Source organism: Euprymna scolopes, chromosome 28 (genome assembly GCF_053919585.1).
Source record: "Euprymna scolopes isolate OS-2025 chromosome 28, ASM5391958v1, whole genome shotgun sequence".
Classification (NCBI taxonomy): domain Eukaryota; kingdom Metazoa; phylum Mollusca; class Cephalopoda; order Sepiida; family Sepiolidae; genus Euprymna; species Euprymna scolopes.
Window position 1 is genome coordinate 57948563 of NC_136509.1, and position 13199 is coordinate 57961761.

Below are 13199 nucleotides of genomic sequence, written 5' to 3' on the forward strand. Positions count from 1 at the left end.
GCTAGGGTGTTGGAAAGCACTTCTCCTTAAGGCAACGCTTAAACAGTTTTGTAAGTATGGGGGCAAGTTCTGGTTGGAGCTTTTTCAGCACTATAACTGGAATGCCGTCAGGGCCAGTTGCTTTACTGGAATCAAGGTTCTTGATTAGCTTGGCAACCTCACGCACAGATATTTGTATGTTGCATAGCGTGTTGTCTGTTATAGGAGGAAATACAGGGAGTTGATGGTCATTGTCACATAGGGTAGAATTAGCTGCAAAGTTCTTGGCAAATAGTCTGGCCTTGTCTGATGCTGACGAGATGACCTCAGGTCCATTGATGATAGTTGGGATAGAATGCACGCTTCTGTTCAAGATCCTGTTTGCTATTTGCCAGAACTGGTGGGAACCAAGCCACTGCTCAGCTACTTTGGATTTAATAGACTGAGCATATAGCTCTCTTGCATGTTTTATTACTCTTTTACAGTGGTGCTGGTAGTCCTGAAAGCAGCTTTAGTCTCAGTACATTATGTTGGTAGCTATAGAAAAAGTGATTTCTGTACGCGATGGCAGCAGCACATTCAGGGAACCATGGCTGGCTGTTAGGTTTTTGTTGGAATTTTTTGGATGGTATGAATCGGTCTGTACCTACAATTAACCATTCGGTCAGGTCTGATACTATAGAGGACACATCCTTTTTAAACATGGAATGCAGAGGTAGGTCAGATATAAATGTATGGAAGCTACCCCAGTCAGCCATAGAGTATCGATATACAGTACGGTGGAGAGGTACGTCTGAAATTACATTTCATTCTTATCTTAACTGCTACAACAGAGTAGTCAGAGGATCCAAGAGGAGATAGAACGGAACATGAACACAGCTCAGGGCAAGTTGTGAGGAAAAGGTCTAGAAGGCTTGCATATTGACCGGGTGTATCGGGCGCATGGGTGGGTTCGTGAACAATTTGAGTGAGGTCATAGGCAATGGCAAAATCATGATAAAACCTCCCCTCGTCATCGGTTTTATTTGAGTGGGTCAGCCATTCCACATTATGGACATTGAAGTCACCACAAATGTGAATGTTAGCCGAAGGATGAGCAGACAGGACGTGGTCAATTTTCTCAGATTTGCTCTTAAAGATAGTAACCCCACTGTTGTGGGGACAATAGAGGGCAAATATAAATGCAGTGGTGTAAGCTAGTGCAACCCGAAAGCACATATAAGGTAAATTAGGGTCTTCTCTGGAGATATCCCTACCACATGGAAAGCCATCTTTGATGTAGGCACATATTCCATGCCCATGGCGATCTTTGGAGTCAGATGTTGATGTTAAGTTGGAGTATCCTTTAATTATGAATTCGTCTAGAGAAGTGGTTGGCCCTATGCCAGTTTCATTTAGAAAGAGTATGTCCGGTTTCGTCTCCTGTAATTGTGTTTCAACCTCTGGAAAGTTGTAACGTAGACCCCTGACGTTGGAGAAGGAGACCTAGTAGTAGGGGTCTACGTTGGTGGATGAGGTTCTAGGTTATTTGTGTTTCTTTTTTGGAGATTTGTCATGATTGAGGTTTTGGGGTTTGTGGAGCAGGTCGGTAGACTTGGTTGGAGCAGGACAGAAAAATCTTGTCTTTTTCTCTCTTATTTAAGAGAGAAAAAGACAAGATTTTTTTTTTTTTTGTGGCACATGATAAGGTAAAGCCATAGCAATTACCCACTTGTATGGCATCGAGAGGCCCTACCAGAAACTACTCTATGGTCCAGAATCCATTCACCAAATGGCAATACAGCAGCCCCGATACTTTGCACCTGCTGATAGGACAGCCTCCTTAGTGGTTAATCCAAGGTTCGGGTCCCTGACTATCACGCGGGTAACGTCAGCCCAGATGAAACGTTTACCTCCAGCACTAGTGACATGATCACAAGGATAGACATAGAAACAGAAATTTTCCGACATCTCAGACTATTCTTTACAAAGTACTACCAACCTAGAAAGCAGCTTTTTCTTCACTCTTTGTCAGAAAAATCACTCATTGGAAATGAGGACTGAAGGACAAAAAAGGAGAAGCGAGAGTTACTGGAGCTGCCGATAACACATCCACATGCATTATCTACTCTCCATTGAAAAAAAAAAAAAATAAACTAAAATAAAATTAAGAAGGACTTATTAATATCTTTTTTTTTTTTTTTTTTTTTTTTTTTTTTTACATAGGCATCACCACATTATCAAGGCCCAGAGGTCACTCAAGGATAAGGGTTAAAGAGTGTACAGTAGAAATTGGTCAATATAGTAATCATTAGTAATGAAAATTTGGTAAATTTAATAACTTATATGGAACGGCTCATCAAGAACTTATTTACTTTAGACTTGAACACAACCATATTGTAGTCAGCCGGAAAGCAGGAAAACGGAAGACAATTCCACAGGCGTGCAGTTCTAAGAAAGAAGCTTTGTTCATGGAATCTACGTTTAGGTTTAGGCACAGATAAAGAGTGGGGGAAATTATTGATAGTGTTTACAGCTAGACGAGTGTTTCTTGTGAAAGTTTGGCGAGGGGGGACCATAGATTGAAGCTCAGTTGAATACTTTCCATGAAAATAACGATACATCAGAGACAAACTCGCAACATCTCTTCTGTGAGATAGAGGTTGCAAGGAGGAGAAAAGGACATCTCCTACGAGGCTACGAAGTCTATTTTGAACTCTATCAAGGCAGGACAAGTCCTTTCTCGCAGCTCCTGCCCAGATGTGGCAACAGTATTCCATCCTTGGACGTACCTGGCTCTTATATAGGTAGAGAATAGCATCAGCAGTGAGATATCTACTGGATCGATAGAAAGATCCCACCATTTTTCCAGCGGCCTTGGCAACAGATTTGATATACGTGTTCCATTTAAGATCAGGAGTAATGGTCAAGCCCAGAAGCTTGTCAAAACTTGAGGCCTCCTGAAGACGAGAGCCATTCATTTCAATTGATGACAAATGTGGATTAGAATGTTGATGATGTAAAGAGAGAAGCTTGGTTTTAGATGCATTAAAAGTAACCAGCCACTTCTTTCCCCATTGTACTACGTGCTCAAGATCAGAGGAGAGAGAATTGGAGAGAACTTGGTCGTTTACTGTCTTAGATGTGGTACCATAAATGGTAGTGTCGTCAGCATAAATGTCTACAAATGATGTAAGGATATGATTTGGAAGATCATTAATGTAGATCAGGAAAAGAGTTGGGCCCAGGATGGATCCCTGAGGGACATATCTACTTAGTATAAGTCTGTTGCCCCATTCACGGCTTAGGATAGTACTTGAAGATAGTCTCCCCTCCCATGTTAATGCATGGATACTTTTTGTCTTTATCTAGGTCGAGCTGGGATGTTAAACTGTTCCAGCTCCACCCCATAATAAATATGTTATAATGGAACTTTTATCAAATTGAAAAAGTCTGGTTATTTTTAACTTGTTTAAAAATCTGGTTAAGAAGTATGTATTAACTTTAGCTAGACTTCAAGTGCTTTGGTTTGAAAAATATGGCTGTTTTAGTAGAACTACCTTGAAATCTCTAATTATCCAAAGCGTTTTTTTCGTCCGTGTGTATTACTATTTTGAGACATTGTGTTGAACAAAGATGGCAGTGTAGTTCAGATCAGTAACCAAGATGGTGGCCAAGAATCAAATGCGGTCCGTGCCGTAGTTAACGGCGAACTGATTGAATCCAAAATTCAACAATTTTTATAATAATTTTGAAATGTTTTCGTTGGTTGTTTAGCACAGCCATTGGTTATAAAAATGATTAGCGAATCCATTCGTCTCATACCCCCATTAGGAGTCAAAAACATTTTACACACACCCTTTTTTGATATAATGGAAAAATCCTTTCAGATTCAATTTTGGTTTCACTTGAGAAAAGGAAAGAAAAATAAATAAATAAATAAAAAAAATAAATGAACAAAGAAAAATAAACCAATAAAATAATTGTTTTTTTTTTTTTTTTTTTTTTTTTTTTCTTCTGGTTTTGGAGGAATTTGTCTTTATTCTCATTGGTCAAAAAGAATTATTAATATATTGGTATAATGTGTGCAAAAAGAAGCCTTTTTTTGTGTGTATGATTTTGACTGTTCATGCTTCTCCTTTTGGGTTTCTGAAAAGAGATTTATTCATAATTAGATTCCAAAAAGTTTGCTTATAAAATGTCTTAATTTTATTCTTTTTATAGGTTTAGTGAAAATGTCTGCTATATTATTTTCAGACGTCACATAAGTAAGGGTAATAGATTTTTTTACTTATTTCATCCCTTATAAAATGATATCTGATATCAATATGCTTTGACCTTTGATGAATCATAGAATTATTTCCTAATAAGATACTGCTCTGATTATCACAATAAATTACTATAGATTTTTTACTTAGATCTGGTTTTAAAATAGATTTTAGAAGGGTGTTCAGAAAAATAGCCTCCTGCGCGGAATGAGTAAGAGCCACATATTCTGCTTCACAAGTAGAAAGGGCAACAATTTGTTGCTTTTTAGTTTTCCAAGAGATCATAGGCCCAGTCTTTGACAGTCTAAAACAATACCCCGCTATACTCTTTCTATCCTCAGAGTTAGCCCAATCTGAATCCGAAAATCCTTCTAAATTTAGAGGATATGTGGATTTTTTAAATCTTAAAGATTGTTCCTTGGTTCCTTTTAGGTAACGAAGGATTTGTTTTGCATGATTAAGGTCTTTAATTGTCGGTTTCGCTAAGTTTTGAGATAGCTTTGTTACAGTGTAACATATGTCAGGCCTTGTTGCGGTCATCAAGTTGATGAGGCTCCCTACCATTTCCCTGTATATTCAATTATCTATGGATTTTGTTTCTGTCCCTATATTTTTATTTATGTCCATTTCGACGGGAGTTGAACGCGGCTTACAATCTTGAATTCCGAACTTGAGCAGAATTTTTTCAATGTATCGTGATTGGTTCATAGTTATAGTTTCATTTTCACAGGTAAATTTTATACCGAGGAACCATGACAGTCGTCCAAGATCGGCCATTTTAAATTTTTTATTTAATTCATTTTTAACATCTCTTAAAGTGTTATCACAGTTTGAGGCGAGTAATATATTGTCAACCCAAAAATCTAAAATCAACAATTTATTACCTATATTTTTGGTATACATGCACGTGTCTACGGGACATTGTTTGAATTCCTGTTCTATTAAATAATTATGGAGTGTTAAATTCCAATTGTGTGTACTTTGTTTTAGTCCATATAACGATTTATTTAATTTCCGCACACAATTTTTATTTTTCATTTTAAATCCCTCTGGAGGGTAAATGTAGATTTCACAGTCAATCAGAGCATTTAAATAAGCATTTTTTACATCCATTTGATGTATTTTTAAATTGTATTGAGCGGTAATTTGTAATAAAATTCTAATCGTCGTTAAATTTGTCGCTGGTGAAAATGTTGCAAAATATTCCACTCCAGAAATTTGTGAATAACCTTTTGCCACAAATCTTGCTTTAAAAGTTTCACTGCCAGAAGCTGTGATTTTTTTTGGAAAAAAACCCAGCGTGAAGAAATTATATTTTTATCTGTTGGTTTTGCCACTATTTCATATGTGTTATTTTCAGATAATGCTTTCAATTCGGATATCATAGCTTGTTCCCATTCTTGGTGATTTTCTGAATTAATCGCCTCATTATAACTTTCCGGTGCGCTGTTCAACGAATAACAGTAATCCACGCCGTAATCTTGTATCTTTTCAATTTGTAAAAAGTCTGGCCTTTTTCGCTCCCTTATTGGGTATCGACGTGTCTGGTTAATATTTTTGTCAGAAGTTCTACTGTAATTGTCGTCGTTATTAATATTTTCATTGTGATTAATGCTAAGTAATATTTCACGTTTTTCATCCACTGGATCACCATTTTTTAAAGTTAATGTATCATTGAATTTTACACTTCTAACCCTTTTTATGGCATTTTGAGTTGGGAAGTAGATTAAGTATGCCGGGCTATTTTTATTGTAACCTACGAAAGTACCTTTTTCACTTTTAGTATTTAATTTACTGGTGTTTTCTATAAATGCAAAACAATCAGAACCAAATAGACGCATTCTGTTCATTTTAGGTTTTACACTGCAAAACGCTTCATACAGCATTTTTCCTAGCCTCTTATTGAACGATCTATTTCTGATATATGCTGCTGCCATTAAAGCGTATGCCTATAAACTATGCGATAATTTCGATTTGATATGGGCATCTTGTCATCTCAAAAAGGGTTCGCCATGCCCTTTCAGCGGTTCCATTTTGGAAGGGGGAATACGGCGCTGATTTCTTGTGTTTAATACAGTTGTTAATTAATAGAAGTTCAAAGTCTTTACTAGTATCAGTCCCATTGTCTGAGGAAATACATTTTACTGAACCGTACGGGGCAACATCAGCTAAATATTTCTTAGTGACGAGGAGAGTGTCAGATTTGTTTTTTAGAAAATAAACCATAATTAAACCGGAAAAATCACCAATAAAGTTCAAAACGTACCTTAGATTATTTCTCCCAATCGGGCTGATCGGACCTGCTAAGTCACAATGCACAAGTGAGAGAATTTTCGTAGCTTTTTTGTCTGGCGTTCGGTTTATATCTTTTGTCATTTTCCCCTGTGCACACATCACAATTTGGGAGATCGTCTGAAGGTATTATTTTCATGCCTTCGACTACATTTGGTAATTTTTTAATATCAGCTGTATTGCAGTGTCCTAGAATTTTATACCAGGTTTCCAAGTCGTGACAGGCAGTTTTTGAGGGAACCATACTTTTTAAATAATATAGTCGGCCATTTTCTTTAATGTCCATTCGGGTATATCAATTTTGATGTATTTTGGCCTTGTTTAATTGCAGCCTGTACGGAAAATATGTCTTGCTTAAATGTAGGTATGAACAGAGCATTTTTTAGATTACAGTTACAGATTTCGCCTTTATTATTTTTTAGGTATATTTTAGCATCACCTCTTTTCAAGACTATATCATTTATTTGACTACCATTGGCAAGTTCGACAAAATGACTTTGAGGATTAAAGTTTGAATCAAAATTGATAAAATCAGATTCCTTGGTGATAACATGCGCTGTAGCACCACAGTCTACAAGGAAATTTTTACCGTTTGTGGTATTGTCAAAGTTACCTGTGAATAGAAATGTATGTTCTTCCTCAAAGTTCTCTATGTTTTTTATGGAGTCCATTTTAGAGCGTTTATAGCGACATTGGATGGAAACTTTTGTGGTCGGGTCTTCCACAATTATAGCAGATAATTTTTTTCTTTTTCTTGGGAAAATTACGTTTGGAGAATACGTTGCGGTGAGGTGCATAATTTGGTGGTGTCTGCTTTCGAGAAGCATTTTTGAACTTCATAATATTGCTGGAGTTATTATTGTCCATGAGCATATGATTAGTCTCTTCGTAACTGTGCAATGCCACTTTAAATTCGCTGAAATTTATGGGTTTGTCTTTCTGAGTTATAACAGTTGTAAACGGTTTAAAATCGGCTGGAAGTCCCTTGAGGATCATTGATATCAACAAGCTATCACTTATTATTTCACCTGAGAGTTTTAAGGCATTGGCAGTTGTTTCTGCCCTTATAATGTAGTCAGTAATCGTTTCATCCTCGTTACGTTTCAGAGACGTTAATTTTGTATATAGGGATATTATTTTCGGTTTCCCTTTTGGTAAATAATGTTCTCGTAATATGTTCAATACTTTCCTTCCATCATATAATGCGTCTCTTATAATCAGAAACAGACTTCTATCGTCTAAACACTGAATCAGTTCTGCAAAAACAGTTGCGTTCTTTTCGAGAAATTTGGGGTCGTTTGGATTCTCTGTTGGAGATTGTATGACTTTGTGTAGTTTTCGAATCCTTAAATATCCCAGAAATTTTACCTGCCACAATTTGAATTTAGATTCCGATCCGTCAAAGAAAAGACGGTGGCTGGGCGCATAACCTGTTAAGTTTTGAGACATTGTGTTGAACAAAGATGGCGGCGTAGTTCAAATCAGTAACCAAGATGGCGGCCAAGAATCAAAATCGGTCCGTGCCGTAGTTAACGGCGAACTGATTGAATCCAAAATTCTACAATTTTTATAATAATTTTGAAACGTTTTCATTGGTTGTTTAGCACAGCCGTTGGTTATAAAAATGATTGGCAAATCCATTCGTCTCAAACCCCCATTAAGATTAAAAAGCATTTTACAGTTATTATATTAATAGAATATTAAAATTGTTTATTATAATATTTTCTTAAAAGTTCATTTAAAGAGTTATGCTTGAACATGAATTGCCAACCAGACAATATATATTTAGACATTTATTAATAGCAATAAAAATAAAGCCATTTTAATTTTCATTAATCATTTTTATTTTCCAGTTACAATTTACCATTTGGTGCTTGGAGTTGTGTATGGAATACAGATGACCACAATTACTTTTACGTTGGTCTTCAAAATGGTTTGGTGCAAGAATATGATGTACGCAAGACTGATTCTTATGTTCGCCAATTGAATATGGAAGGAAGCCGGTCCCCTGTTGCTTCGCTTCAATACATTCCAGCCTGTCCAAACGCCCATTTTAGGTTGTTCTTTTTCATTATTTCGATTTTGCCAACTACAAAGAGACACTGGTTTATTTTTCTTTATGCTGTTTTTCTTAGATGAATACTATTATATTTACTAACAGACATCGACATAAACCTGGTGATGAATATATTTATACTCTTATCCAATAACACCATATTACATGTTTGTTTTTTGTTTATAAATGTCCAGCACAAATGCAGATCAAATGCTACTATTGTTCCTCTGTTTGATTAAAATGAAATATGCTTATCCAAGTACTTTTTGTAATGTACTTTCACTTTAGAGGAGACTGGATCTACAACTTTATAGCTTTAGACTGGATCTACAACTTTATAGCTTTAGACTGGATCTACAACTTTATAGCTTTAGACTGGATCTACAACTTTATAGCTTTAGACTGGATCTACAACTTTATAGCTCTTGCTACTTTTTATAAGTTTACTAGACTATCCTAGATAGATCCATACTGTAAATTTGTATTTACATTTTTTTTTAAATGTTGTTAAACAGACAAAAATCAAAAAATATTGACATTCCTAAATTATTAAAATTCAAAAGTCAATTCAGAAACTACTTATCTTCACACTAACACAAAAACGAAACAAAATAATCAGAATGTTATGAATTTTGAAAGAATGTTTTTAAAATAATCCTCCAAAACTGAAATAAATGATTATTCTTCAACTTACTACTTATGGATTGATTCAGATTTTCTTGCTGTTAATTCAATAAATTTAAGTTATTGATTTGAAAACGATTTTTGTAATTGTAAAATGTTTAGAATTATTTGTATCCATTTTTCTATTATTTTTTGTTTTTATTTATTGATATGATGAAAATTATGAAAAAATCCAACATTATGAAAAAGGAAAAAACAAAATTATATAATGTATAATAATTTTGTTTTTTTCTTCTATACGGTGTGCTCTTGTGTCATGGAAGTCACTCTGTGCCATGTCCTGATATGTAATTCGATGTCATGAGAACCACACTGTCAATCATTCTATGCTCATACTATGTTTAAAAGATTTGAAAGACTTTGGTATTGACTCAACTTGGTCAAGAATGTTGTTGGCAACACATAAACAAGAAAAACTGTGAAGAATAACAAATATTTTCTTAGAATTCAGGTGTGTAACAATACTAAAAATGCCATGTTATGAAAAAACAAATTCAAGAATTTGGTACTAAGTTCTTGTGAATTTTAAAATTTACTCTGTACTTTTGTCCCTGGGAGGCAGTTGATTCGGGGAACGGAAACTTTGTCAGATGATTCAGAAGCACAAAATAGGGTGCATGTTCTACTTCAACAAAATACATGAATCTAAAGGCTGCCACCACCACCTTGTATCATGTGATTAAGAGATGAAAGGCTTAATAGCCATCATGCTGGTTCACAGAGGGAAAAAGCCGTGTGTTGTCCATCAGAGATTAAACTCAGAGCCTTCATCTTATAAGATAGAATCTTGTTATTTTTGTGTGATCACAATAATTCATTTATGCAAATGAGCATTATTTTTCAGGCGCAAATTTTCATTGAGTTAAAAAAAAAAGAAAGAAGTTTTCTCCCGGGAGTGCAAAGTAAAAACTTGACGAAGAGATTAATTTTTTGAACTTGGTGTTATGAACAAAGAGAAAGAAAAAAAGACAAAGAAAAATCCAATGATCTATGAGCTGCATTATTTTATATGATGAGGCAACAAGTTGATTATTTTCATTTAAATCAGTGAAATTTATCTTTGATGGCTTTATTGAAGTCAGTTTTAAACCCCTTTTACAATATATAATTTCATTTATCTTTTAGTAAAAGTTCTTAAATATATTAGTTTGGTGCAAAAAATAATATCGTTTTCTCACATGTTACTTTTATATATGATTTTTGAATTAATTCATTGATATATGTAGCCATGTTATATATTATTTTGAAGAGCGTTTTTCACTCTATTGAATTGTGTTATTCGTTACCATTCTCAATCTCTTCATTCATTCTTTTGCAGGCTTTTAGACAGCATGGACAAAATTTAAATCTGCACAATTTTCTTGTTCCAGTTCAAACAAGGCTAAAAAGCTGCTGAGACAGCTTGTGATATCAATGATGCATTTGGCCCAGAAACCACTGACGAAATGTGTGGTACAATGGTGGTTTAAGAAATTTTGCAATGGTGACAGGAGCCTCGGAGATGAAGATGTCGCGGCTAGCCGATTGCGGTTGATAACAAACATTAGAAGCATTGAAGCCGATCCTCACAAAACCACACAAGAAGTTGCTGTTCAACTTGAGATCGACCATTCAACAGTTGTTCGCCATTTAAATCAAATAGGGAAATCAAAAAAGTTGGATAAATGGATGCCGCATGAATTGAACAATAATAAATAAAAAAAATCAACGTTTTGAGGTGTTTTTTATGCTTCTTCTGCACAACAAAAACAACCCATTTCTCGAGCGGATTATAACATGTGATGAGAAGTGAATCCTCTACGACAACCAGTTCGGCACAGTGGTTGGATGGTGGAGAAGCTCTATAACATTTCCCCAAGCCGAAATTGCACCCAAAAAAAGTTATAGTGATAGTTTGGTGGTCTGCGGCCGGTCTCATCTATCACAGCTTTTTGAATCCAGGTAAAACGATTATGGCGGAGAAGTAGTGCTGACAAAATGGTGAAATGCACCAGAAGTTCCAACGTATGTGCCCGAGATTGGTCAGGTCAGTATGAAGAAGGAACCAATTCTCCTCCATGACAACGCTCGCTCAACTGACCCTGCAGAAACAAAAACGAATTGGGCTACGAGCCGCCATATTCATCGTACCTCTCGCCCACCAATTATCACTTTTTCAATCATCTCGACAACTTCCTGTGCGAAAAATGCTTCAAAAGCCGAGATGATGGCGAATCAGCCTTTAATGACTTCATCGCTTTCAGAACTCCGGATTTCTATACTAATGGAATAAATAAACTTGTTTCTCGTTGGCAAAAATGTGTTGATTCTAATGGTTCTTATTTCGATTAATAAAGTTTATTAAGAAAGGAGTTATGATCTCTTGAGGTTGAATGTAAAAAAATGACAATATTTTTGCACCAACCTTATAATTTTTGACTTTGAAAAAAAAAAGAAACTTTTATGTTTCTAAATTTTTTGATGAAGTTTGATAATTCATATTTAGATGGTTCCAACTACTTTAGTAATATAAGTAGTGATGTACGTTGGTTGCACACCTAAAAACAAGAATACGTTCAAGACTTCCAAAATTCATAATAAAATTGAGAGTAAGGACACATAGCATAGTGAATATCATACTTGATAAAATTTAGTTGTAAGTTATATTCTTTTCGCAGTTGAAGGTTCAATCATCATGCAGGTGACGCTGAAAAATTCAGTTGCAAATTACTTAAAATTTCTACCAAGTCATGACTGATGGAACAAGAGCATGCTACCCCCATGGATTAAATAAAAAGATTTTGTTCTAAATTCCCTGCTGACTCCCGAGTTTGACAAGATACACTTAACAGAATGAGAACAATAGTCTGAATAATCCAAATAATTCCAAAGAAACTTTTAGATTTTCATTTTCTCTTTTCAAAAAGGAAACAATGTTTTGTCATTTTTTTGTACATATAATTGGATAGTTTTTTGATGCCCACCTGAATATCTAATATTGAGGAAAAACTCTGCACTGTGTTAAAATAATGTTGCACAAATTTATTTTAAAATAATGTTTCAAAATTAACCATTTAACTTGCAAGTTTTTAAGGTTTGGTTAAAGTGGCAATTCTTCAGCTATGAATGGAAAAAAAATTCATTCAACCTGATAAAATCAATTAAAATTGACAATGTTTCATAAAATCAATTAAAATTGACAATGTTTCATAAAATCAATTAAAATTGACAATGTTTCATAAAATCAATTAAAATTGACAATGTTTCATAAAATCAATTAAAATTGACAATGTTTCATAAAATCAATTAAAATTGACAATGTTTCATAAAATCAATTAAAATTGACAATGTTTCATAAAATCAATTAAAATTGACAATGTTTCATAAAATCAATTAAAATTGACAATGTTTCATAAAATGCTGCATTTTTTTTTCTTCAATCTAGTAGGTGTTTACTATGTTTAAGTCAAAAATTAATTTTATCTTCCAAATGTTTTCAAATTAAGTTTTGTGATTAATGACTGCTGATTATTTTAATTTCAGGCCTGGTGGTTTATTGGTTGGACAACTGAACCAAGTTAGTTTCTATGAGAAAATTTCTGGCAATGATTACAAAACACATTTTCTTCCCCTGGATGGTAATTCCAAGTTTTTTCACTTTTTACATAATAATTTTCCACACTACTTCTATCTAAACGCAAAACTTTTTTTCCTAAAACTTCCCACCTATGGAACTCTGTTTTGCTGAACTGCTTTTTAGCTGACTACAACGGGTTGTTTTCAAGTCCAGTTTAAACAAGTTCTTGAGGCATCCTTTTAAATAATCACATTTTTTCCCTATTTTCCCCACTGCTAATCATTTCGCTGTTGTCTCACTGACCACTTTACACGCATTAATTCTTATCCTCGAGTAGCCTTCAGGTCTTGATAATTTTCTGGTAAAACATTTCAATATAATTTCA

The 13199-nt window shown here is 34.6% G+C and overlaps 1 protein-coding gene across 8 annotated transcripts in view; it reads left to right on the forward strand.

Moving 5' to 3' along the window:
• LOC145249656 (E3 ubiquitin-protein ligase rfwd3.S-like) overlaps positions 1-13199 on the forward strand; it is a 159857-nt gene that overhangs the window by 111712 nt on the left and 34946 nt on the right. For all 8 annotated transcript variants that reach the window (XM_080111432.1, XM_080111431.1, XM_080111435.1 and 5 more), the window contains 2 exons: positions 8372-8575; positions 12781-12875. In XM_080111432.1, coding sequence (XP_079967558.1) covers positions 8372-8575; positions 12781-12875 — 299 coding nt within the window. The remainder of the gene's footprint in view (positions 1-8371; positions 8576-12780; positions 12876-13199) is intronic.